Source organism: Dermacentor albipictus, chromosome 10, assembly GCF_038994185.2.
Source record: "Dermacentor albipictus isolate Rhodes 1998 colony chromosome 10, USDA_Dalb.pri_finalv2, whole genome shotgun sequence".
Taxonomy (NCBI): Eukaryota; Metazoa; Arthropoda; class Arachnida; order Ixodida; family Ixodidae; genus Dermacentor; species Dermacentor albipictus.
In genome coordinates, this window is record NC_091830.1 from 4,708,463 (window position 1) to 4,735,276 (window position 26,814).

At 43.1% G+C, this 26,814-nt stretch overlaps 1 protein-coding gene across 4 annotated transcripts in view; it reads right to left on the reverse strand.

Moving 5' to 3' along the window:
- Positions 1-26,814, reverse strand: part of LOC135920271 (zinc finger protein 318-like) — an 87,889-nt gene that overhangs the window by 20,428 nt on the left and 40,647 nt on the right. For all 4 annotated transcript variants that reach the window (XM_065454440.1, XM_070527869.1, XM_065454439.1 and 1 more), the window contains 4 exons: positions 26,156-26,299; positions 18,244-18,337; positions 11,028-11,146; positions 3,059-3,743 (listed from right to left, as the gene is read on the reverse strand). In XM_065454440.1, the coding sequence (XP_065310512.1) occupies positions 3,059-3,743; positions 11,028-11,146; positions 18,244-18,337; positions 26,156-26,299 (1,042 nt within the window). The remainder of the gene's footprint in view (positions 1-3,058; positions 3,744-11,027; positions 11,147-18,243; positions 18,338-26,155; positions 26,300-26,814) is intronic.

Genomic DNA, 26,814 nt, shown 5'->3' on the forward strand with positions numbered 1-26,814 from the left:
CAAAAGTAGCTGACTGTATGTAGGTGACAACCATACAGTGTCGTCCATTCTTAAACAGAACACCTCATTATCATTTGAAGTGCAAGCCTATGCTTAAATTAGAACACAAGGCCTGCAGACCATTCCGTTAATACATCATGTTGCATTAATAGGAGCACCAGGTATTCATGACTTCCTGCTAAACCATTGGCTAATTTGAGCTCAAATTTCATCTATAAGTAGGACTATTTCGCAGCAGGTTCGGTTTAATACATTTGCAAGATTTATTTGGCTGTTTCATTCACAATAAAGTTTGTGACATCTACATCAAATCATATTGACCGCAAAAAAGACGGAGACATAGGAAGAAAACACATAAACAGCACAGGCGGTAGTGCTGTTTATGTGTTATGTGTTATGTGCTGTCATGTGTTATGTGTTTTCTTCCTATGTCCCCATCTTTTTTGCGGTCAATATGATTTGCAGTAAATACCAACTAGGCCAAACTGAAGTTCTTCTGACATCTACATGGACTCCACTAAAAAAAATTTTGATATCACTGCAACAGAATGATGGTGCTCCCTGTTGCCACTGCAATGAAGAACACATCCTGCTACAGCAGTGGCAGATGGCTCCCCTATTCCATTACAGCAGTGGCATCATTATAGTGGCATCACCGCGAACTGCATACATTCTAGCTTTATTGTGAACAAGACAGGCAAGCAATGCTTGCAAAATGGTATTAAACTGAACCCACAGTGAAATGTTACCAATGAGCAAAATTTCAGCTGAAATTAACCAGTGGTTCCTATTTATGCAACACTCGGTAATTATACGCATTAGACTACCAGCAACTTTATTCACCAAAAAGAAGAGATGAGGCTATGTTGGACTGAATAAACACGAGGTGTTTTTCATAACAGTGGAATACCCTGTATAATACGAGTGTGACCTCTTGAACCAAGTCCAAAAATGAAATTCTTTGTTTTCAATGTTATTAATGTTTTGCTTGCTGCCTTTCACGCATATGCATGGCCAGCAGTATAAGCTGGGGAACACGGCATAGAGGAAAATACCCATGCCTGCCACAAATGCACATCAAGTCTATCAATATTGCACTGAGCATATGCAGCCAGAAGAAAGGTGTACAGTCGCAACCTCAATGGAACTATCACTAACAGGTGACGCTACTCATGAGTGTTTTTCACCACTGTGAGTAAAATACAGTGTGCAACTATATTCTAAAGTGGTTTAAAGGATTTACAACATGGTGCACTGGCCATAAGCACCTTCACAACGCAAAATACAAGCAGCAGCTATGCAGCTCTCGTTGACCACCTTGTTTTTTGACTTTTTGCCAGGGTTCAACTGTTTGACATGATTTGCAAATGTGCCCGACATGGCCTATTTCAAGGCTGCACACAGCCTACGCAATCAAGCTGCCATCACCTAAGGTTCGTTTGCACTAACGAAGCCCCGCCTCATGCCCAGTATGAGCACTCCTCAGAGAAGTGGCAGCTTGCTGGAATGTACAGCAAATTTGGAAAGTGCTTCCGGTGAGACTAGCAATGGTCTTTGTATGATGAAAGATGCAGTACATGTGCTGAGCGTTGCACAAACAGGAGTGTCATGTGTAGATTACTACTCCAGCAAGACCCCTTATGCTCAAATTTTTCGTTTTGCAAGGGTTCCTTTTGATAGTACATTTGCGACCACCACTTGCCAGTTTTATTCACAAGTCTCAAGTGCACATCGCCTGTTGCAATGCCACAAAAAATATTATTTTGTTTCAACAAAACAGTGGGCCCGTCTGTCACATTTATAATGAAAGATGTATTGATTATAGTGGTGACAGATGGCATTACTGATCCACTGAACCAAAATCAAGGTTTATTTTAGTGGTGTTGCCGTAAACAAAACACACTACGGCTGTATTGTGAATGAAACAGGCAAGTAATGCGCAAAGACGTGAAGCTAAACTGAACCCACTGCAAAATGCTAACTGCGTGTGGAACTAGAGCAGAAATCAGCTAGGGGTTTAGTGGAAGAGGCATGAATATCTGGCACTCATATAATAAACACTCAGTATGTGTGTACATACATAAAGCGGTCTTGGCAAACCACCGCATATGAAAACACAGCTATCCGCATGCCACGTTTTAGAAGCAGCTCAAGAAACATATTTAGTAGTATCATAAAGACAGACGTATGCTTTACAGTGTCTTGAATATGTTGTATGTGGGTATCGTTTGTGCAGCTGTGAGCTTGTTACATAGTTGATTAGGGCCTAGAGGTGTTTAACAGGGCAGGGTGACCCCCATAATTAGTATGAATATTAGGATGTTGTGAAGTGCTTCAGTTCCTAAAAAATTTCATAGCAGAGGCTTACTGCTTTTCAATGCAGTTGAAAAGCACATGTCATGTAATGTAAAGGACTACAAGTGTGCTATGTCTGGAGCATTACAATGTTTAAAATTGTGCACAGCCCTAATCCACTTTGTGATCCGAAAACCTCGAGCACTCGTGGAAATACATCTAAATAAGCTGGATGGAGTGAAAAATATTTAAGGCTGAGTTTAGAAAAAAAAAAAAAATGTATGGCAACATTCATCGTCTCAATGAAGCAACCGAGACAAGATGATACATATTTAGAGGTGCATAATGGCTTTTAGCAAGTTCTGGTTTGCTTTCATATATTCACTTGTGGCAGCTTCCAGACACAGGACACCAGGACGACATGGCGCTGTGCTTCGGAATGTAATTTTTTTGTGTCAGTGGATTGCGTAGGCTGTATACAGGAAGACAGAGGCCAAACAGCTGAGCATGGGCAAAAAGACAAAAACCAGGTGTTGAGTGTTTTAATTTATGTACAAATCAGCAGCTTTTATTCCTAAACCACATGAAGAATGGAATACAGGTTGAAATGGGGTGGGTCCCACGGCTGCGTTTCTAATGGAAAACATAACAAAATGCACTGATTTTCTTCCTCAATAAAACACGCAGACAGAACCTGACAGGTTTCTGACAGAACCCCATCAGAAAAAGATTTTAGTAAAAGACTTGTCAAGTTTCAACTGACCCTCTGAGGCAGAAGTGGGAAGCGGGATCTCCATGGCTGCTTCGTTCTTCTTAGCCTCCTCCACAAGGTCTGCAGCTGAAGCCGAAGCCAAATTTGGCGGAAGTGCAGGACCATACGGCTTGCTTTCCTCTTGCTTTGTGGTCGCGTTTGAAGCTGATCCTACTTTAGCCTTTCCAGACAGGAACGAAGGCCGGAAACAAGGTGCCTTGCCAATGATCACAACTGGAGTCTGTTTAGCTGGTTGCTTCTGCATTTTCTGGCCCTTCAGAAGTTTAAGCTTGATGCCACTTCCGCCTGAAGTTGGCCTGGAAGGTGGCGGTGAGCTGGCCTTCACGCCCTTCTTCGGATTCATTTCAGCATCGTCCAATTCCTTGACTGAACGGCTGTTCTCACGCTCTGCCTTTTGCAGCTCCTCATTCTTTCGTCGTATCTTCTCTTGCTCTTCTTTACGGTTTGACTTGTGCCGTTTCGAGGAACTGTGCTCAGATGGAGAGCGCGAGTGTGAGCGTGACCTTGACTTGTCCTTCTCACGGTCTTTTTCCTTGTCTTTCTCCTTGTCTTTTTCTTTTTCTTTCTCCTTCTCTTTCTCTTGTTTATCCTTTTCTTCCTTAATGGCAGCACCAAGAGCAATGTCTTTCTCCATCTTCCACCGACGCTCATAGAATGGATTCAGCAGAATGTACTTCTGGAAAGGGAAAGAACTCCAAGTAAAAAAAATGCACAGCCAAGAGCAAGGAATAACCCCTTCAGGCACTGCACGTACAACTGTACATGAAGAAAATGCCTCAAAATAAGAAACCCTAATGAAAGTAATGATGTCTTAACCATGTCACAAACATCTTCAGACACTTCTGATCGGACCTATGCTCTAATATGTGCCAGTGCCTTAGTCAAAAGAGTTTTAACATTGACAATCGCATGTTTGCTACAACGTTATACATTGCCACGTATTAGGTTTTCTTATAGCTTTCTTATTTTTGACAATAGTAATTTGTGCTAGGCAAATTTATGAAGTGGCTTGCTTTAGCCCATGCACTATTAGCTTGAGGTTGAAAAAGCTAATAATATTTTGGAGTTCAAGCATCTCGTCCACAACAGTGCACCCAACAAAACTCACTAAACACTTCAGGATTCCATATCTGTTCTGCTGCTGCATGTCTTTATTAATGCTAAATCTGCAACTAATACATGACAGCTAGATTCTCAACAGACAGAATTAGGTGGTCTGAAGGGATTAGCAGTGAGAATGAAGAGGAAGTTAAGATGGTCTAAGGGCTTGCAATTTCCTAGCTCTGGCATAAATTTGCCTTCTGGTGTCTCACTGTCATTGAGATAAATATTTAAAGAAAACAACATCCTCTGGTGCAAGCTACTATTAAGAAAATTTGCTCTTTTTCCTGACAACTACAGGCTTTCCGTGAGCCAGCTGCATTCAAGAAATTCGATCCAAATGGAGCTCAATAGCCATCAAAAGTGCCTTGTATGACTAGGGTATTAAAAAAATTGCACTTTCCAGTTATGCTGAATAAAAAAGAAGTGCTTTCCCATCTTCATCGCAGGTGGCCTCTGTGGGCGATTGTCAACACGTTAAGACCAATTAGCCTGACAGACGAAAGTGCGGACTGCCGATCATGTGCCTTTATCTCGCCACTTAAATGCAGACATCGTAGGTGCAGCGTGGGTCAACAGCATTCTGCACAGACCAGGTTCAGCATTTTTTGCTACCTGTTGAAGGTTATGAAATTGAAAGGGCCACAAGATCGCGCGACGGGGCCTGCTTCATGTCTACCTGCAGTCTGCTGTGTCAGACGGCCGATCAGCGCACTAGAGCAGTCTTGTAATGGGCTGCTCAAAAATATGAGAAGAGTGTAATGTGAATCCACGAATGGCATCTGCAACGAGAGGTTGCCACGGAGTGCTGTAAGTTATGTCGTGAGGATACTGGCTGTACGTAGCATGTGTAAACAGGTGTAAACTTTGATTGCTGCTAGCTTTCATTGGCGAGGCAGTTTGTCAATTTTTCGAGTGTTCTCCAGCCATTCCAAATATATCTGCGTTTATTTGGCCCCAAACTGCAACTTTAGTTGTTGACATCTGACGAAGCAATGCCAATTGACCTAATGGTTTACGCAGTGTACCCATGACAAAAATTTACTGACTGATGTGATAATAAGTTTCTAGCCTTCGCAGAAATCTTGCCGCTAATATGTTTGTGTGGGAGGCTGAATAGCGAGGGACTGATATCATGCATATGAGCTTGACTGCCGCGCACGAGCGCCGCTTCAGTCCATGGGCGACTAACTCTCAGCAACCACAAGTGCACTTAGCAAGCTTGTCTGTGTGTTTAAACTCAAGTGTAGACAAAGCTCCATTATGTGTGCACAAATTTATGAACTTACATGCTTGAACACGTGTATCTGATATGATCTGAGAGCGTTCCGGTGGCTATAATTAACTCAAAACTGGCAGAAATACAGGCAGGCTTGGTTGCATGTAAGTGGACATGCGTGCAGCAACACATCGACCACTTGTTCCGTAAATAAAGAGATATTTTTGGATACATTAGTTTTTTCGGACATTCGATAGTTCAGACTTATTTACATTCCCCGTGGAGTTCGAATTATTGGTCGTCGACTGTATTAAAAAAAGAAACAAAGTAAAACGTCGTTATAATGAAGTTGAAGGAGCCATAATTACTTCCACTATAATCATTATTGCCCTTTACTGTAATATATGGCCAATGGGGTGCACAAGTGTACCTAAACATGCCTAGAATAAAACAGCATTGTGGCCCGCAGAACTGCCATACAGACACAGATTTAATGAAATTTCAATAAAACAGCCAAACACGCCACTTTTTCACACCTGACCTGACTGCCTTTACGATAGCTGCCTGCTGTTCCAGTGTGACAATCTTTCATTTCTGCTTTCCGCCTTGCTCGTCTATGATGTTGCGAACCAGTGAAACAATGATGCTGTTGACGAAAACGTATTGCCGTCATGGTCGAGCAGCATGTGGAACACAACACAGCACAGCTTCAATTTGTGTAACAAATCGCTGCGTTAATTTTACTTCTTTCAATACACAGGAGTTTTGGTGTCAATCACACATTCCCTCTCTCTTTTTCTTTAACCATCTGGTTGACATGTGTTTCCGCATTTAGTGCAGTGTCTCGCATTTGCTGCTATAGCTGAATGTATTGTACTGAGAGGGCTGTGGTCTCCTGTCAAGCTGCTCTTAGGGGCAGCTTTTACCTATAGCCTCCTTCATTATTTTGATGGAAATAATAATTCTATTGTACCTTTACTGATCTAGGCTGACCCTGTGCAACATCACAGTGAGAGAGAATTGCTACAATAATCAGCCGCTGTTTATGCACAGTGGTGAGAAAAACCAGTTTTGCTCAACGGCACATTCAGCACGAGCACAGAGTTATTTTGAACTTGATCACCAAATGCCGCAGAAAGCAATATATTCGGCGTGCAACCCTCTCGTATTTTTTGTTTCGGGCAGAAATCTAGTCTATATATCCAGTGGCAGGATGATTTTAGTACTTCGCTAGAACACATTTTCAGATACATAGACCTATATAAAGACTTTAGTTAATTCGTTATATAGTATCTCGTTCCTGCATTTTGGGAAGAAACGCGAGAAAAAGCTTACTACCTGGGAAGATGTACAATCTGACGTCAGTAAATATTTGGCACGCTAAACTGTTAGCTGGCATCTATGCAGTAGAAAGCATTGTGTGAATAGTTGTAATATGAGACATGCTCAAATTCAGCCTGGGTCAGCAGCTTATTCGATCATGGCTCCTTGGAGGGAAGTTTTCCCATGCTCACTCCGCGTGAATCGTTGCAACTCAAGACACCAACACGCATCGACCTAGTGGGGTCCGAGATGTGCATTGTGGTTCTTCTATTGCAAGTGTTTTAAGACGGCGATCTAAAACCAAAACAATATCGCAAGATCGAGCTGGTGGGCAACACCAGAATATGATGCCGCCAGAGTAAAATGTAACATTCACTTCGTGCTGCCTTCAGCAGGGAACGGCAGTGAGCTTGGGTTTGTCATCATCATCATCAACATCAACAGCCTATTTTATGTCCATTGCAGGACGAAGGCCTCTCCCTGCAATCTCCAATTTCCCCTGTCCTGTGCCAACTGACTCCAACTAGTGCCTGCGAATTTCTTAATTTCATCACCCTGCCTAATCTTCTGCCATCCTCGACTGCGCTCTCCTTCTCTTGATGCCATTCTGTAACTCTAATGGTCCAACGGTTATCTAACCTACGCATTACGTGACCTGTCCAGCTCCATTATTTTCTCTTAATGTCAATTAGAATATAGGCTATGCCAGTTTGCTCTCTGATCCACACTACTCTCTTCCTGTCTCTTAATGTTACGCCTAACATTCTTCATTCCATTGCTCTTTGCGTGGTCCTTAACTTGTTCTCAAGCTTTTTTGTCAGTCTCCAAGTTTCCGGCCCATATGTTAGCACCAGTAAAATGCACTGATTGTACACCTTTCTTTTTAATGATAATGGCAAGTTTCCAGTTAGGATCTGACAATGTCTGCCATGTGCGCTTCAACCCAATTTTATCCTTCTGTAAACTTCCTTCTCATGATCCGGGTCCCCCTGTGAGTAACAGATCTCGGTAAACGTATTCCTTCACAGACTCTAGAGGCTGATTGGCGATTATGAACTCTTGTTCCCTTGCCAGGCTATTCATCATTATCTTTGTTTTCTGCATATTAACCTTCAACCCCGCTCTCTCTGTCAAGGTGCTCAATCATTTGTTGTAACTCGTCCCAAGTGTTGCTGAACAGGACCATGTTGCCTGCGACTGAAAGTTGCCGAGATATTCGCCGTCAATCCTTACTCCTAAGCCTTCCTGGTTTAATACCTTGAACACTTCTTTCGAGCATGAAGTGAATAGCATTGGAGAGATTGTGTCTACTTGTCTGACCCTTATCTTTATAGGTATTTTTCTATTTTTCTTGTGGATAAATAAGGTAGCTGTGGAATCTCTCTTGACATTTTCCAAGATATTTATGTAAGCCTCCTGTACCCCTTGACTGCGTAATGCCTCTATGACTGCTTGTATCTACTGAATCAAATGCCTTTTCATAATCCATCAAAGTCAGTTAAAGAGGCTGACTGTACTTGGCAGACTTCTCGATTACCTGATTAATGACCATGGATGTGATCTATTATACAGTATCCCTTCCTGAAGCTAGCCTGTTCTCTTGGTTGACTGGAGTGAAGTGTTGCCCTTATTCTATTCGAAATTATCTTGGTGAATATTTCATACAATACTGGAAGTAAGCTAATAGGCATATAATTTTTCAATTCTTTATCATCTCCTTTTATAGTGGATTAGTATAATGTTGGCATTCTTCTAGTTCTCTGGGACCCTTGAAGTCGTGAGACATTTCGTATAAAGGGTGGCAAGTTTTTTACGCATGATGTCTCCTCCATCTTTGATTAAATCGACTGTCATTCCATTCTCTCCTGTCGCTTTTCCTCGTTTCATGCCTTGCAGGGCCCTTCTAACTTCATCATTAGTTATAGAAGGAGCCTCTGTGACCTGCTCATTACTACTTCGAATGGAGGTATCGTGGCTGCTCTGGGTATTGTACAGGTCAGTATAGAATTCTTCCGCTGCTTTTACTATATCTTAAAAATTGCTGATCATATTGCCATGCTTATCTTTCAATGCATGCATCTTGGCTTGTCCTATACCAAGTTTTCTTTTCGCTGCATCCATTTTTACTGCTTCCTCAGTTTTTCTTCTAATTATTTATTTTAATTTCTTTATGTTGTTATAATTTCGAATATCCCCTATTTTTTTCCTTGTTGATCAGTTCTGACAATTCCGCGAATTCTATCTGATCTCTTGAGTTGGACACTTTCATTCTTTGTCGTTTCTTTATTAGGTCCTTCGTAACTTGGGAGAGCTTACCTATTGGTTGCCTTGGCGAGTTACCTCCCACTTCAATTGCTGCTTCTGAAGCCAGCCTAGTTACGGTTTTATGAAACGCGTGCAGTATGATTCTAATGGCACTGCACCCCTCGCGCTGTGACACAGGTATCACAATAGGGCGGACGGTGATAACTGTGCATGTGACGTGGCACAACCAGCAAGAAGACTTGCTGGTACTGGAATAGAAAATTGAGTGTGCACCACCATTGTCGCATGTCTAGTAGGCAAAAAACGTTATCATACAATTGCAGTTTGACTATGTACTGAATGTTAGTGTAGAAGGATAGCATTGTCCAGGAACGTATCAAGCAGTAAAAAAGAAGCATAGCTGTAGTGAGCCATTTTCTATGCTCCCGATTGTAATGTTGGTGACAGAAAAGCGTATGAAACGGGATCACATCAATGAGGTTATAACTGTATCCATTATTTCGCTGCATCCCGTTTCATTATAACGAGGTTGGACTGTAGTAGACATTCAATTTGCAAATCAATTGCTATTGAAGTATTTGCATGCCCCTGCTAATTTCACATTCATGGAAGGAAATCTTGCACCGATACCCCCTCCATGCAAATGTACCTTATTGTTGGGGAAAGGAGGAAGTGATGCTTTTGGCATACCGAGTGGTAAATTTGATGATGAATACATTAGCTGAACTCGCTTTTTTTTTGTAACAACATCCAAATACTCTCATTCAAATCATCTCAGCTTCTATGGGCGTCAGCTAGCCTGTGATTACACGCCTGATCAATAAAAGGTCTACTGTTCCGAAGATACTGACGGCCAGCTTGTCCCAATGGCTGAGCGCTCTCCACCCCAGTGGCAGGCAAATTTTTATCACCGCCATACTATGCTGCTAGGCCTAACAGTGTTGCTTAGTCAGTTCCCACTGGTGAAAGTTGCCATTCGATGTGGAGCTGCCGAAAATCATAATAGCGGACCTATACAGCATTGCTAAAGCCTAGAAATTGTCTCGTTCAACAAAAGGGAACATAGGCAACAAGCTGAATGGCGACAGCTTTGCTAACGGCTACCATGTTAGCAACACTGTGCACATTTATCATTGGCTGCAGACATTACAAGAAAGAAAAAATATCAGCAGAACCAATCTCACGATGACTGTGAAAGGTAACACATTTAGCATTGAATCAATATAGCAACACAATGTATTGCCACTGTCAAAACGATTATATACGAGACATCTACTGTAGCAGGATTCCTCCATCGCGCTTCCCTAAGAACACTTGGCGCCATCTAGTGCCGCCACTGCAAAGCAAGCATGACCTTAAAAATGTACGTTTCATTAAAGACTGGCACAGAGCGAGTGGCCCATACCAAGTGCTCCAAGTTGACGTCAAAGAGTTTCTTCAAACATCAGTACCCACCCACTCCCACATCTACAATCACTCATGTCGGCCTGAAAGAGGCTCGTACAAGAGCAGCATGTATGTATACATTGCCACATACTCAGTGACCCAAGCTGGTCTGATGGTTGGTTTCGAACCCTGTCCCCTCAGCATAACAGCCCGACGCGCTACCGATTCGACTCCGGAATACTCAGTAACCCAATTAGGTGGGAAAACAGTTAGATACAAACATACATAGATGCATAGATTGTTAGCCCCCAGGAAGTGCATGAAGTACCCTAATGCATTAAATGCTATTCCTTTGCCATTAGCGATGGAATGCAACTTGTCTGACATCCTGCCAAGCAAGGTAGTGCAATCAGCAGAGTGGTTATATGTAGCAAAACTTCAGACACATTACACTGAAATGCAGCCATAACGAGTACAGAGGATTCAATTTACCCAAATCTCAATGTTCTTGACTCTTTTTTTTCTCTAGCCAGTACCGGCAAAAACAAGTTGCGCATACAAATGCAACCACTGCTGGGAGAAGAGGGCAATTCACATAACTGTTCCTGTATGAGTAAGTACCAATGAGCCACAGCAACACTTTTCGCATAGGCCCTGCTCACGCACCGTGTAGTTCTGGTTGTGCTCAAGGCTATGCAAGTGGGTGCGGGCCATGGCCGAATCTCCACTCATCACCTTGCAGAGCTTGCAGTAATAGCCAGAGATGCCAACCAGGAATTGAACACCTGCAAAGTACAGATAGTGTGATGATGATGGGGCTTGATAGAACTCAATGGTAGCACAACAAAGTTGCCTACAAATACCGCACTTACTCTTGTAAGGCCAACAATTACTTTTTCTGTATTTTTTACAGGTTGTGGGATTGACAGGAAGCAGGCTTTGGCTATTCACTGAAGCCATGAATTGCACCCAGACTGCTATGCAGAATAACACTTAATAAATAAGAATAATAAAGTATTTCATTTATTAATGATTTCTCATAATCCACATCTGAAAAATGAACTTTTTGATGAGCCATCTTATTTGTCTTGTCGTACTAATCACCGTCATAAAGTTGGAGCCCCTTTTCGCTCCATACTAATTTTCTAATTCATTTTTGCCAAAGGCATCAAAGGAATGGTACCACCTGCCCACCTCCTTCCTCACCATTCTAAGCGCTTCTGCATTTAAGTCTGCCGTCGACGATTATTAATGCATGCACTAGTAGCTAAAAATCCTGACAATATGTAATCTTTTCTCTGCACTCCCTTCTGTAACACCTTCAGGCATTAATGGATATGTGAACACTTCTATTCAGTTGTCCTCGTAGCTTCTGCTGCACTCATTGTTTGACTAGCTCACTTTAACGGTGCTGTCTCAATGCTGGCTGCCTTCCGTGCCTCCCATTACTGCTTGAGATACACATCACATTTGCGCTCTTGAAGGCAGTCTTACACGAATCCACACGACAGGTGCCCAAAATACATGCGCACACGTTTTTAGCAATGCCCACTTGATGCATATGAAAGCACACGGCAGATAAACATGCCTCAGTACAAACTTTGAGGCATTCTGCATTTATGTTACAGTGAAATCGCAATCCGGCAAGATACAGTTGCGATGATGATGCCAGTGCTTGTATAACAGGAACTAGTGCCATCTTGTAGCAGCTTGCAAAATTTAATCATTGCAGGTGTATGACCTCGGAGATCAGAATGGCACACTCATGCAATATTGGAAGCACCAAACCCAGGTATGCTCATGGCGTGTGAAAACAATTTTTCAAATTTTTGCACTCCAAAGTGAGGTACGGACCTTACACAGACAACTAAGACACTACCATTACTACGCCTTAAAAGAGTTCTGACAAGCATTTTCAAAGTTGTAGAACCCACCAAAGGCAAGGATTACATTTAGGAAATGTTAAAATTGGGAAACATAATTCATTGTTCTTGCGCTATGTACATCAAATACTAGAGTAAAAGAGGAACATAGGAACATAGGCTAGGAAAGAAAACACACTGACATAAACTTGCATTAGTGCTTGCCTTTGTAGTCAGTGTTCCTCCCGTATGCCAACTAAACTAATTAATCACTCTTGGAAACACAAGATATTTTATATTTCAAATACCAAAGCCATATTGTAATGCCAGACTTGGCATCATTGACATACTGGTGCCATCAAGACTCAGACCAAAATTTACTGTCATTATATGCAATAAGCAAGAAGAAAGGGGGTTAACCAAGGGGCCCGATTTTTATTAATCACTTCCCCCTTCACCAAAATGCCACAAGGCAAAATTAGTGAAATGCAGGTGTATTTACAAGTGTATACAAGTTGCAGCAACACTGGATGCACAATATGGCTGCCCGAACCTGCTGCACACTTTTCTCGACAAAAAATTGTCTTTGGTCATAGTCATACTATGACTTGCCCCACTGCTCCACAACAATATCATAAAAAGCCAACAAACAATGACACCAAGGAAAACATAGGGGAAATTACTTGTACTTACTAATTGAGTTAAAGAAATGATAAATAAATGGAAATGAAACTGGATGAAAAAACAACTTGCCACAGGCGAGGGACAATCCCACTTCTTTGCATTACGCGATCCCATTCACTTTCTTAGGTATTTATGTTTTACTAATAGAACTCTGGTAGTGTTAGCCAGCGCCACATTTTGGCAGTGGATGTGGAACATCCTTTCTGCCGCAGGCGTCACGAGTACGTGAATCATGTACTTGTGACGCCTGCGGCAGAAAGAATGTTCCACATCCGCTACCAAGGTATGCGAGTGGTGAGTCACGAGTATGTGACTTGTGTCCTCGTGACACATTTTCCACATCCGCTGTCAAGGTGTGGCGGGGTTTAACACTACCGGGGTTTTAGTAGTAAAATATAAATACTGAAGAAAACGGATAGGAAAACGGTGCCGCATAATGCGAAGACGTGGGGTCACTCCCCACCCGCGGCAAGTTGTTTTTTCGTCCACTTTCATTTCCATTAATTTATCATTTCTTCAATTCAATTAGTAAGTACAAGTAATTTTCCCCATGTTCTTCTCGGTGTCATGGTTTGTTAGCTTCTTATCATATGCAATAAGGTATATGCAGCAATCAGCCTATGTGTCACGACGCATCCACCTTTTTGGTGCCAAAACCAAAAACTGCTTTGTAGAAACAAGTACAGTCGCAGGGTTCGTACAGAACATCTGATTCAAACTCAAGGACATTTCAAGGATGCCGAAGCCCAAAATTCAAAGAGGGGAAAACAACTCTTATTTGTACACACACATACTGAAACATAATGAAATCTCCTTCTTAGCTGCAATTTCTTGCACCTAAGCAGCTAATGAGTTAGACACGCTTCAAGCTCTTCGGGTCACTTTTCTAAATGGACATTCTTATTATAACGTGTCAATTGCCTTCTGGCATGATGGTGAGTAGTGAGCCAGATACTTGTGTAATGCCAAGATAGTTGAAACTTACTTTTCGCCAGGCATTTCTAGTGCCTAAAGTTCCAAAATTGAGTCATGATGGCTGTTGTGTGAACCAGCTAGCGACATAAAATGGTGGCATGGCTTGGTCGCTTGATCTAGCTTTATCCAGCTCCACAATGGCAACGGTGATTTAAACTAGCCTGTGGTTTATGGTAGTGGACACACCACTTTGCAACTGTTTTACAACACTTTCAGAATAGAATACAAAGACTGTTTCTTGATAGACAGTGTCTGTGATGTAGACCCTGAGAAGAGTTTATTACTTTAAAACTGCCTCTTTATCTTTTTATCTTTCCTTCTTATCTATTCTTCTCTTTCCCCAAGTACAGTCAAATCTCATTACTACGAACCCCACATTACCGAATTTCTCAAATTTACAAAAACTTTAAAAATCCCTGCCTGATTGCCTATATGTTCAATCTAAAGATATTTCAGAACTACGAATTTCAATACAGCACATATTTCAAAATAACACAAGTAATTTATTTCCCCTTTATAACCGAGGTACATCAGTATTACAAATTTGGCTAAAAGTAACAGCGCCACAACTCTCGCGCGAAACAGAAACCGCGAGTGCAGTAGCTATCATTATCACCATGTCGAGTGCCAACCACTTCCCCACAAACTTCACCACGAATTTCATCACAAAGCTGTGACGAAGTTCGCGCGACATCCAACGATGAATGCAGCTAGGGGCAGCGCGAAGAAGAAGCGAAAGCAATTTTGATGCAGGAAAAATTGGACCGATTGCAGGAAATCGACGCACGGAAAAAGTACATAGACAAGTGCAGAGTGTGGCATTGCCCCATCGACAGTTGTGACCATTTTGAAAGACCGAGACAAGATTGTGAAGCTTCACCGGGAGTCGCAACTCGCGCCTATGAGGAAACGGCTGCGACTGGGAAACTTTCAAAATGTGGACCAAGCTGTTCTCCCGTGGTTCAAATATGCCAGACTGCAAAACGTTCCCACGTCTAACCCAATATTCCAAAAAAAGCCTGGAAATTTGCCAATGCATTTGAAATAACTGGGTTCGATGACAGTGTGGGTTGGCTTTTTCGTTTCCACCAAAGGAACGGAAAACTTGGCAGGTAGTCTCGGGCAAGGAAAAGAGTGCTGACAGAGAAGGCACAGATTCCTGGTGCAATTATTATTTTGTAGAGGTGGCTGAATTGTACTCTCAAAACTATTTTCAACGCAGATGAGACCACATGTTTTTATCAGCTCGTGCCAGACCGGACGATGCACATCAAAGGGCAGCAGTGCAAAGGAGGGAAGAAGTCGCATCATCGCGTGACAGTCCTTCTCTGCTGCGATGGAACAGGCATGAATAAAATTAAGCCACTCATCATCGGCAAGTACGCGAAACTTCACTGCATGAAAAACGTCATGTCGGTACCGTACGATTACTGCGCCAACAAGCGAGCCTGGATGACCAGAGAACTCTTTTCCGAGTGGCTCACCAAATTCGACGACAAAATGAGAAGGGATGATCGAAGAATTCTGGTTGTCGAAGCTGCTCTGCTCCCATTGCGAATGTTAGCTTGACGCACGTTTGCTTGGAGTTTCTGCTGCCAAACAACATGTCCTAGCTGCAACCCCTAGACCAGGGCACTATAGAAAGTGTGAAGGCAAAATTTCGTAAGTGCCTTGTGCAGCAGTTGATTATTAACTTATGTCTAAAGCAGCTGATTGCAATCAATATTTGTCAGGCAGGCGAAATGCTCACGGGAGCTCGGTGGAATTTGAAGGCGTCCACCATTAGCAAATGCTGGCGAAAAGCAGGGCTTCTCAAAGCGCCTGTGCAGCTTGAAGATGACCTGGAGGTGACTGACAACAACCTAAAAGACCTTTGGACCGAGGTTGCGGAACTGCTGCCCCTCGTCTCTTCCTACGACGACCACACGGAGAGCAACAGCGCAGCACTAACAGCAGCGGACCTGACATTGAGGAGATTGTCAACTGCATTTGCGACGTCTCCAGTGACGATGACGACCCGAAGGAAGATGACTGTGGGTCACCAAATACAAAAGATGAGATCGTGTCGAACATGGATGTGTTAGTGCACATGAACAAAGTCTGCAAGTTCATCGCTCGGTGCCCATACCCGATGAGGCATTATGCAAAGTGAAAAATGTAGACACATTCTTAATCGGTCGTGCGTGCTGCACGCACAAGAAGAAAATCACTGATTTCTTCAAATAACGCACCCTTGAAGTCAGTGAAACATTTTTATTTGAGAGTATGCTTATCTGTACACATGTCTACTGCCAAGGTACGTCACTTCCATTCCTAGGTTTGACCACTGGCTTATAACCGCAATTTTTTCATTACAATAAAAAAATATTTCAAAATAATGAACGATTTTTGGCGGTCCCGCGTGATTTGTTGATATATCGAGATTTGACTTTATATGGTAGCCAACCTGGCACATCCAACTTTAGAAGGGGTGCAAGATTGGGCATGCTGGCAAAACAAACTTAAGAAAAAGAAAGGCCACCAGAGGGGAGCAGATACTGTAATTACTCGCATAACGATCGTACTTCTTCGTCAAAAAAAAAAAAAAAAATGACGCAAATTCAGGGGTGCGATCATTATGCGGGTTAAATTTCCCACGAAAAGAAACATTTTCTTTTTTCATCCAGCATTTGCTTTGGGATGACAAGCAGGTGGCTGCCGCTGTCAGTAAAGGGGCCCAAAATGAAAATGGCGGCCGGTGGAGCAAGCCAAACGCACTGAACGCAATTATTTTTCTTGTCATGAGTACATTACGCGCATTGAAACAGTTTCTTCGGTATCAGTAAAGAATAATATTGCTAATATCACCAAGTTTGGGACAATAACGTAGCCATGTCCACTTTGAGGGGACAGAAACAGAGATGGGTGCGCTTAGCTGCTAGTGACATAGAAACACGTGGTGGGCATGCTGCGGAAACTGCAACATTTTTTTTCACTGCTATCCTAATACGGCACGTTTCCGCTAAGGGTGGGCGAATGTCTTAGCTGCGTTACAAGCGTCGGAGTATGAATAGGGCACACTTCCAACATAGAAGTGTAAATGTGGCCACTATCATTGCCACTCGCGATTTGTTGCATGCCCACCAGTGCAGACGAGAAGAAACGAAAGGTGCCCTTTATGTTGGTGTTCTTGACCAAAACGATTATGAAGCCTACAAATAATAAAGCCAAGGCAAGTTTGGTTGTAGCATTTTTTTTTTTCATGTAAGTGCAGAAAGTGATGAAAGGAATGAAATGGGGCATCTGCTTAAGAATGTTGGGTGCGTGCAAACCGCTTGGTACATCTTCAAGAGTCGTTCGCGTAGCATTCAACAGATAGTAAGCGCAATCATCATTAGCTAAACTTGGCACACGACATATCGCTGCGACAAGTTCAGGGTGCGATCATTACGCAGGAAAGAAAAAAACAAAAACGAATTTTGACGACAAAATTCAGGGGTGCGATCATTACGCCAGTGCGATCATTATGCGAGTAAATACGGTAGTTGGGCTATTGGGTGAAATGCATACTGAAAATGTTTGCGTGGAAACACGATGACAAGCATAAAAGAAGGACGAGCAAGAACGAGCACTAACTCACGGTTGAAGTTTATTCCAAACACATGCACAATTGTTTTATTCGTTTTTTGCTTTTATTTTTTGTTTTATATTTATTCGTGCACGTGTTTGGAATAAACTTCAGTTGAGAGTTAGCGCTCGTCCTTGTTTTTTTTCTTCGCTTGTCCTCGTGTCTCCCTGCAAACTTTTTCAGTAGACACTAGAGGGGACAGAAGACAGAACAGAGTGCCGACTTCCAACAGTTTATTTTCTTTCCAGAAAGCATATCTCTCCCTCCCTCCCTCCCTCCCTCTATCTATCTATCTATCTATCTATCTATCTATCTATCTATCTATCTATATCTATATATATATATATATATATATATATATATATATATATATATATTCGGCACGAAAAGGGAGATTACTGTGTTTATCCATGTAAGGTCTGCGCTTTCTTTAGTTATATTTCTTTCGGTCTTCACTTGAGCCAGGCTTATGGAAACTCAATGAAATCTCGAACTGCACTCAGACTGCTATGCAAAGTAACGCAATTACTGGTAGCCAACTATGAACACATTTACAGCCACTGACTTATTTCTGTGACAGGGACAATGCGCAAAAATGAAGACATTTGGACAGTCAGGAAAAATGAATTGCGAGATAGATTTCTTTGCTTCTTAAAGTGCCAGCAGAGTGTAAATTTCATTTACAGACTTTTCCTCAGTGTTCCTCAAGACCAACACTTTTCTTCAAGGCCAACATAAATGTGAAGGTGCTCACCTTTGACAGTTGAGACAATTGTACGGTGGAATTTTTGGTTTGCAGGAACTGTCTTCTCGATCTCAGCCCAAGGTCGATCATGAGAAGGTGTGGCCTGAAGCAGTGTTGCAATAGCTTTTGTCAACATCTCTTCAGTCAAAACGAAAACAAACAATGGCGTAGTTATACCATACAGGTTCGTACAATAATTACTAGAGCAAGCTCTGGTGGTAGTGTCTATGGGAGCTACAAGCATGGTGCTTCACCAAGTGTGAGAATTATGGTTAGTACTACATGGATTTGCCTAAACTTCATCCTTCTGGATTTAAACAGCTTCGTGACTTCGTAAACTGACTATTTTCAACAAAGTGCTCTGTTATAAATGAATAATGAAGCATAAATAAAATTGTGCGATGGTGGGTTTAGAACAGAGAACCCCCTAGCACAAATACAAATTATATAAACAATTATGCACTGAATGCATGTGTGGAGAAGCAGCATAGAACACCTTCAAGCTTAAATTCTCAACGGGCAAGACCGCGCCTCAAGACGTTAGGTGCATTTAGATTTACCAACCTCAACAATATAAACCTTTGCAATTAGTAATCATTACGCATGTTTGCAGAGTCTTATTGCCTTCTGCATTTAGAAAAGTACGAATTGCTTTGAAATAATTGCTGACAAAGTGTAGTAAACAAAGACACAAGATTCTCTGAAGCCACAAGCACGAAGATCGGATTAATTCATGTAGCACTAAGCATCATCTCTAGGGTACCTGAATGATTGCAGCAACAGAGTTCCCTCTAATAATTTTTGTAGGAAACTCTATGGTCTATACCACCCAAAACACAGGAAACTGTTAAAGGGGTCCTGAGTCATCCCTCGGGTTTGGTGAAAAAACACAGTTCAGATACCATACGCTGCTGTAAACGTCTCAGCCAAATTTTGCAGTCGTGCATGGTGCGTGGAGCATGCAAGCGGAACCTGAGGTCACCTTTTTCTCAAACACTCTCTTTTCAACACAAGCCTGCTCCTCACTTTTTTCTGGACACTTTATTTCGTAATATAGCAGATTCCTATATGCACCTGCTACTGGCCAATAGCTGGCATCAATCAAGGAGGATGTTTGGATCAGTGCACTTCTTTCTGTCATTGTGTATATTTATTGATGCAGTTTAATAGACAGGCTAAAGTGAGCAAAAATCTGCTTTAGAATTTCTATAGTAATTACATACTTCCAGAAGAAGCCAAAAATCGTTTGCTCACACTCGGCCACAGCCGACAGCGTAGGAATTAAACTTTGGCCACCCTGCTTATCGGTGTTGTAGCCATCGAGACTCACTAATTTTCACTTATTTTGAACACTTAACTAGCCTTGAATCATGCAAAACTTAGGAACAGACAACACAGGTGCTTGCCAGCACGCGCTCATCTTGGCCGCTCCTAGTCAGATGCCTTGGTGGACCTCGCTTCTTACTGAGATATTGATAGTGCTTCAAAATGCATAAGTTGGATGTGGCTACCATCCATCAGTGAAGAGGGTGCAGGAGAAGGCTAGTCCACACCATTCAGCACAGCCAGACTGCAGCACATGAGCACAAGTGCACACTCAAGCCCTGTCGTGCACAAAGCAAACGTTGTGCATCAGCACTACAGTTGCATGTAGCTGCGGTCTGCTATGTAGCATAGATACTGCGACCGCTGCAGGTTGCCGTGAAGAGTCCACTGGTTAAGCACACTCGCTGAGGACAAATGCGTTTGGCAAGTCGTAGGTGTCAAAATCGGAAGTAGTGCCGCTTACTTTAACATCCGCAATCAAATTTGAAATGCATGCCATGGCGACATTCAGCAGACAGCGTTGCAGGGATGCCCCACTCCGCCGTAGCCTTCGCAGAGCAAGTAATTGAAGAAGGAGCGGAAGCACCATGAATGGGATCATACGCGACCTTTCATTGCAAGTAACTCTGCTTCTGCTGAATGCAAAGTACTTTTTACAGCAAAGTATTTTTAAAATAGCCTATTTTAACTTCAAATGCATTTCTTGACTTCAATAAAAATGGCTCAGGGCCCCTTTTACAAAGTTGTTCGGAGCCCCTATAAGGCAGCTTTTTATGGTGTAAGAAATGGGGAAAAATATTAAGAAAGAATGAGACAGGAAAAATATGCGCAATTTCCTGTCCTGCTGTCACTTGTTATCATTTCGCACCTTTTACACCCTTACAAGTGTGAACTGACGAGCCCAGACACAATTGAAGAAAGTTGCTTTCCGCAGTTACAAGTCCCGCACCGAGAGCAAACTGCCCATTAAGTACAATCACAATTTTTCAGTCCAAACCCACGGTCGATGTGCAAATTCCCTGATCAGGCAGCTGCTGAACAAGTTAGGATATTTGCCGTTTCTATAAGGTCCCTACAGCAAAGCCCAGTCAGGATTCTGGTCGTACTATATGATGATGGCACCGCATCGAGTCAGGGTTATGAGCTGTGCAAGCTATTTAGTATGAAAATATTGTACTCTAACACTCGGCCTATCTCTGCTTTACCTTGCAACGTTATCTATGACAACCCTGTCTCTATCTCTTCCCTGATTTCTTTTTCTTTTTACATTCACATTCCAAACGTATCTCATCTATCTCGGCTGCTCACCAGTTACCATTCTCATTAGCTTTGAACCCCAATGCCTTCGTAAGGCTGTAATGCCAGAGGTTGTACAGTGCCATCCAGACAGTATTCACTGGAATAATTTTTTTTAAAGGGTTTAGGAATAGCTGAGATAGAAACAAATACAAGTTTTGTGAGGCACTGGTGCAGGGAGGTGAGCTGCCCTCCCTCCCCAGTGGGCACATTCCTCCCAGGCCTTTTTAGGGTTAAGGGACTGCGCGGCGTTCACGCCAAGACCCCGCCTTTCTTTTGTTTTGTTTTTTCTCACTGTCTCTCCTTTTTCTATCATTGCATGGCGCATTTTCGGAGGCAGTTTTGTGCACTCGGTGTTTCACATGAAGTACCCACGTTGCACGTTGTCTGCAATCTGCTGGCTATTTGGGCCCTGCAGTCATGAGGGATGGAAAAAATAGTTATGGACTTTTATGTGCCAAAACCATGATCTGATTATGAGGCACACCGTAGTGGAAGACTCCAGATTAATTTTGACTACCTGACATTCTTTAAAGTGCACCTAAATCTAACTACACTGGTCTTTTTACATTCCACCCCCATCGAAATGAGGCATGGAAGGCAACAGCTGTCTTTCCTAGCAGATGGAGTGCCTCTCCCAAGAAGAGATAAACAAGGCAGAGGCTCAAAGAAGGATGGAGACAATGTCATTAACAGAGGTCAAACAAGCAATATCTCAGATTGGAGCCAACATTTTTCTGTGCAAGTCTCCTGGTCAAAATGTTGGTTCCACCCTGAGGCATCCTGTGTTCAGCCACAGCTGATCACCTTTAATGGTAAATGTGTTATATACAAGACAGAATGCAATATGCAATCTACACAATGCTAACAAGTCAGCAACTACAGAATTCATGTTGCTGAACCAAATGCACTAACCTAATTTATTTATTTCTCTGTTTCAGTAACCCACCAGCAATGCCATGTGGAACTTAGTCCCGATGCACACCACCGCAACGTACACACAATATAATGCCAGATGCAGTAAATGTATACACTGATATCTAAACTGATCTTACTACAAAGGGCTTAACTCATGCAAGAGGCCCGTGTGAACGCCACAAATTATATTCGACTAATGAACGGTACACCACAGACACATGAATGCATTCTGTAGGTACCTATCTTTCTCCCCCTGAGCGCCACACACAAACACCCAAACACAAACACCCAATTTACACGCTTGTAACTTGCAGCTGATTCAATGTAGTGCTTAAAGGGCCCCTGAAACGATTCGGACAAATTTTGTAGACGCGTAGGGTACAGCTTAAGTAGAACATTCGCACCACAATTTAGGTGAAGCGTTACGTATTAAAGGGAAGCTGAAACGGTTTTCAATTTCCATTAACTGCTGGGATTGGGAAGAACAGACCTAATAATTTACGGTTCTGAAATTTTCTTCTTCGTTTTGTTAATATAAGAGGCGGAAATCACTTTCTAAATCACCCCTGCGGACACGCCCCCATCGCTTCCCGGAGTGCCGGGTGAAGTGGTTGCCAGAGGAGAGAACCGGTGAGAGTGATGTCACGCGCGGGGACCGAGCTGCCGGACTGGCGTGCTGGCATGTGTTGGCATGCCTCTTTCCGTCCTGCGCTTTACTGAACGACGCTACGAGAGATTTGCCGCCGCCGCTCACGTTTGTTTTCTTTTGCGATTTTCATAAACTGTTCTTTCCTTCGGTGCTGCGTGAGTGCCTACAGCTAAGGGCGCCCAACATGCCCTCGTTCTGTGCAGCATTCGGCTGCGCGAACACAGGCGGGCGAGACGATATGGTGTTTCACAGGTTCCCGAAGGACAAGAAGCTTGCAGCACAGTGCGGTGAGGAGAGATAAGTTCGTGCCGACGAAATCAACTGTGCTGTGCTCGGACCATTTCCGCGATAGCCGGATAGCCTTATGACAAATGCGGAAACGCGTTGTTGCTAGCGTTGCTATACTCCGTTTCATACATCAGGTGCAACGCTGTGGAGGCTTGAGATACTTCTTGCAGTGGCTGCGTTCGCACTTAGAAAAAGTTCGGTGTTTCTTGACCCGATTTTTGAGAAAATTTTTCATATATAAGCTCAGTTCAGAATGAAAAAAAAAAGAATTTACCCATAGAAACAATACGGCTGCTAACGCGTTCTTTTAAATCAATTTTTCTTTTCTCCATTTTTTAATTGAAGCCCGTCGCGGCAGCTTCACGTGCATGCTCACGCGAGCAAATGCCGCTGGCACGCTGCGAAGCATAGACGGAAACGTGCGCAGTAATAAATTTTGGTGACCGGACTTCGTGCGTAGCTTCCACAGCGTTGCACCTGAGGTATGAAATAGAGTATAGGCTTGCCTAGCGACATTCGATGTACGGTTGCAGTAACCGTAAAGTTACCATGTTTACCATACAGCGGCGCTAAAACTGCATAATATCTGTGTGTCAACACTAGCATGCAGCACGCATACCAATTCTTGATCGAGTCACAATCGTAATGTCGTCAAACCATAGTATGAATATTGCGCACATAATCCCCCTGGTCCTCTCTGGATGTGTATGATAAGCAACTTCCATGACTGTACCTCGCAGCACTGCATGTGCGCGCTTTGAAACGCGGCACTTATGTTCGCGATCGCGTATCAAAACTAAAAAAAACCACGGGACTTTAGACAAGCAGCGGCAAGGTGCTTGACATCGCGGAATTGCACCCGTGTTCACAATCTAATGAGAAGTTAGTGCTTTGGCATTCTTCCAGCAGCAAGTTCCCAGTGACACATTAGCGCATTTTTTCTCCCGTCATTGGAACGTGCAGCTACATGAAAAAAAAACAACAACAACAACATATGTACCAGCTAAGATTTCCAACGCGCGAGAAGGTGCACACATCGCTCTCGCTTTTGGCACACTCAACATCGTCGTTGCCGCCGTTGCCGCCATCGTTTTCCGTATCGGCTGTCGGTTCGAACATGTACGGCGAAAATACAAGCTGTCCGAGACAGCGAGAACGTTCCATAATGCTTACAACTCAGCTATGATGCCAGAAGAGAACAGCGTGCTTACGCTCTGAAACGGCGGCGCCGACTGGCGACTGCCACGAGTGACGTCACAGCGGCCCCGACCAATCACGAGCAACAGCGGCATTCGCGCTATACCCTGAGGCGCTGGTGCGCGTTTTCATGAAAAAACAGCCGCTTGCGCTTGTTTCCGCCCTTTTTGAACCAGATATTCATGTTCAGGGGACTCAAAACTGTAGAATGCCGTAGAGAACTCATTTTTTTCTAAAAGTGTTTCAGCTTCCCTTTAATGGAGTTACAAGCAATTAGAAGTTACCCTCCTCCCTAGCCATGCTTTTCCTCCTCAACTCATTCGCCGAGCGAGCGGGGTTAAGCTCCGCCTTCACTGGTACTGCGTCACGATGCGACGTCACATTGTCCACTTCCGGTTGTTTTGGAGCCCGCCCCTGCCCGTGCGAGACCTCTCCGCAAGCCGCTTGGCCGTTGACCGAGAGCTATCAAAGCAGCGTGCGTTACGAGCATTCTGTCGTAGCGCCGAACGTGTCTGGTATTACGGTAACCACAAGCAAGCTGGTCATTTCGGCAAATGACTGGAGGCATAAACTCAAGCTGATGAAGGAACTTTAGCGTAGACGTACGTGAGCGGCCTGATCGGTCTGTACGGTCCAGACACTTGCTGGCGCAGCGCTTAACCAGCCAAACAAAGCGCTAATTTGCTCTAACCAAGTGTAAAACATTTTAAATATTTATAAAAACAACGTGTTGATGATTACACTCGTGCGAAAAATACAAACCAGCAGCAAAGAAGAATACACTTTGTTGCTGCTACTGTGTATGGTTGAGCTCTGTGCCCCCAGGTGGCTGCACCGTGCAGACCATTCACATTTGCTGTTCTGCTCATCTCATGGCTCATCCCGTTACGGCACAGTCAAGCGGCCAGACCCTGTCCCCTCGTGCTTGCGTTTGCCCTAATACCGGACTCGCGAAACGCTATTGCGTTAGTGATCTTCCGGTATAAAGCGACGGCCACAAACGCGCAAATCCTGGCACCGAGGGGATAGCGGCAGTCCGATGCGCAGCAGCCAGTTCGCTCGTATGCTGCCTTGCAGAGGGACACGATGTCGCAGCTTGACATATTGGCAGTCGCTACGTTTGCAGTCCACAAGGCAACGAAGTCGAATCATAGCGTTCGCGAAAAAACAGACCGAATCTGACCGCAGAGTTCTCGTCAAAATGGAGTACGTTGTAACACAAGCAGACGACACTTGCTCTTTGCCGGAAGTGCTTAAGTGTACTGAAAAATTGTTCTTGTGCATTCTCTTTATGCTACTTTCTTTTTATAAGAACAAATGAACTAACATTCCAAGTATTACGAAGATCATTTGCTTACCATAAAGTTGGAAAAATTATCTATCACGCACCCTGGTCAGCCAATCGGATAGCTTGCCCCACTAACGTCATATGGTTGATTTCCGTAATATAGGTAGGGGCGGCTTAAAATTCTGCTGAGCATTGTGCTGCGATGGGCAGCGATGTGCATTTTTATAACCTTATAATAAATTACACGCTTTACGCGAAGCACTTAGATGTGTCAACTAATGATCAGAAGGACCTACTCTAACGACTCAGTACGTTTGTAGAAAATCGTTAAAATCGTTTCAGGGTCCCTTTAAATTTGTAAAACCTGTATTATTTTTACAGATTCTCTAGAGGCCTAACCTTTCTAGCTACCGTTAGAGTAAAATTTTTTTCTTCTAAACTTATTTTTTCCAGACTGCTTACTTGTATTGTAATTCCCCACCATGGCTGAAAAATTGGTAAAAACACATTGTTCATGTCCTAGACCATTAAACATTCTTGTATAGGTGTCAAAACTGAAGTTACAAAGGAAGAGTCAAGAAGAAAACTACCCAAATGCCAGCATGCAGGGTTACGTCTACTCACTACTTGGTGCCCTTTGGCCAATTCTGGTCCTTGTGCTAATAAACTCCAATCATCATCTAATACTCTCAACACCTTTAATTATCCTGAATTTCTTCATACAATCTTATCTTACTTTATTGTACCACCTGCTTCTTGGCCAATCCACAAAGGTGGGTACATGGCACGTGAAGGAAATAGTCATCATCACTACACAGTAACTGTTCCTCCTACCCAAACAATGCTTTTGCTTTTGTACTGAACCACACCCTGTATCTATGCTCCTCAGCAATGAAATAAATGTTTTCTGCAATAGCATGGGAATGCACTTCTTTGAAAAGTGGCCAATGCATCCTTACCTCTTTATGCTTGGGTGAGTGCAAATGGCGAAACATTTCGTTCATTGTTGGCACCACCACATTGCACTGCTGGCACCAATGGTCTCGTGGGTCCTCATACACAAACTTGATGCCAGCCGTGTCCGGGCTCTCGGCAGCCAAAGCCTGTCAGAGCCACATCCATCCGATGATAGTTGCCAACATAGTGTTGCAAAAAAAAAACTCAATTGAGTCTCTGCAGTCACTTCGAGTAGTACACAACACTGTGGCCAACATATGCTTTCTAGGTTTCCTGACGCCATTTAAAAGCCAACAGCAACAAAATTTCAGACCACATAAAAAGCTTAGTATCACGTTGTGTAGGTATAGAGCAGGCCTTCAAGCTTCAGTTTTATGTTTGAAATACGAGTGGATGCATCGCAAAAAAAAAAAAGCGAGCAAGAATAGTTATCCAAGATCAGGCGGCACTTGCAGTGCACTGTAAATCTTGTAGACAATGCGGTGAAATGTGCATCGTATCTACTAACTGCCATGTGCACAATTTGTTTGCTTGGACACTATTTAAATGCTGTTAACAAGACAATTAGCAGCTCTACAGCTTTGTCAAGAATGCTTCAATAATATATATACTACCTTTGGGTAACCAAGTTAGCCAAGGTGAATATTCATTGCACTTGGCC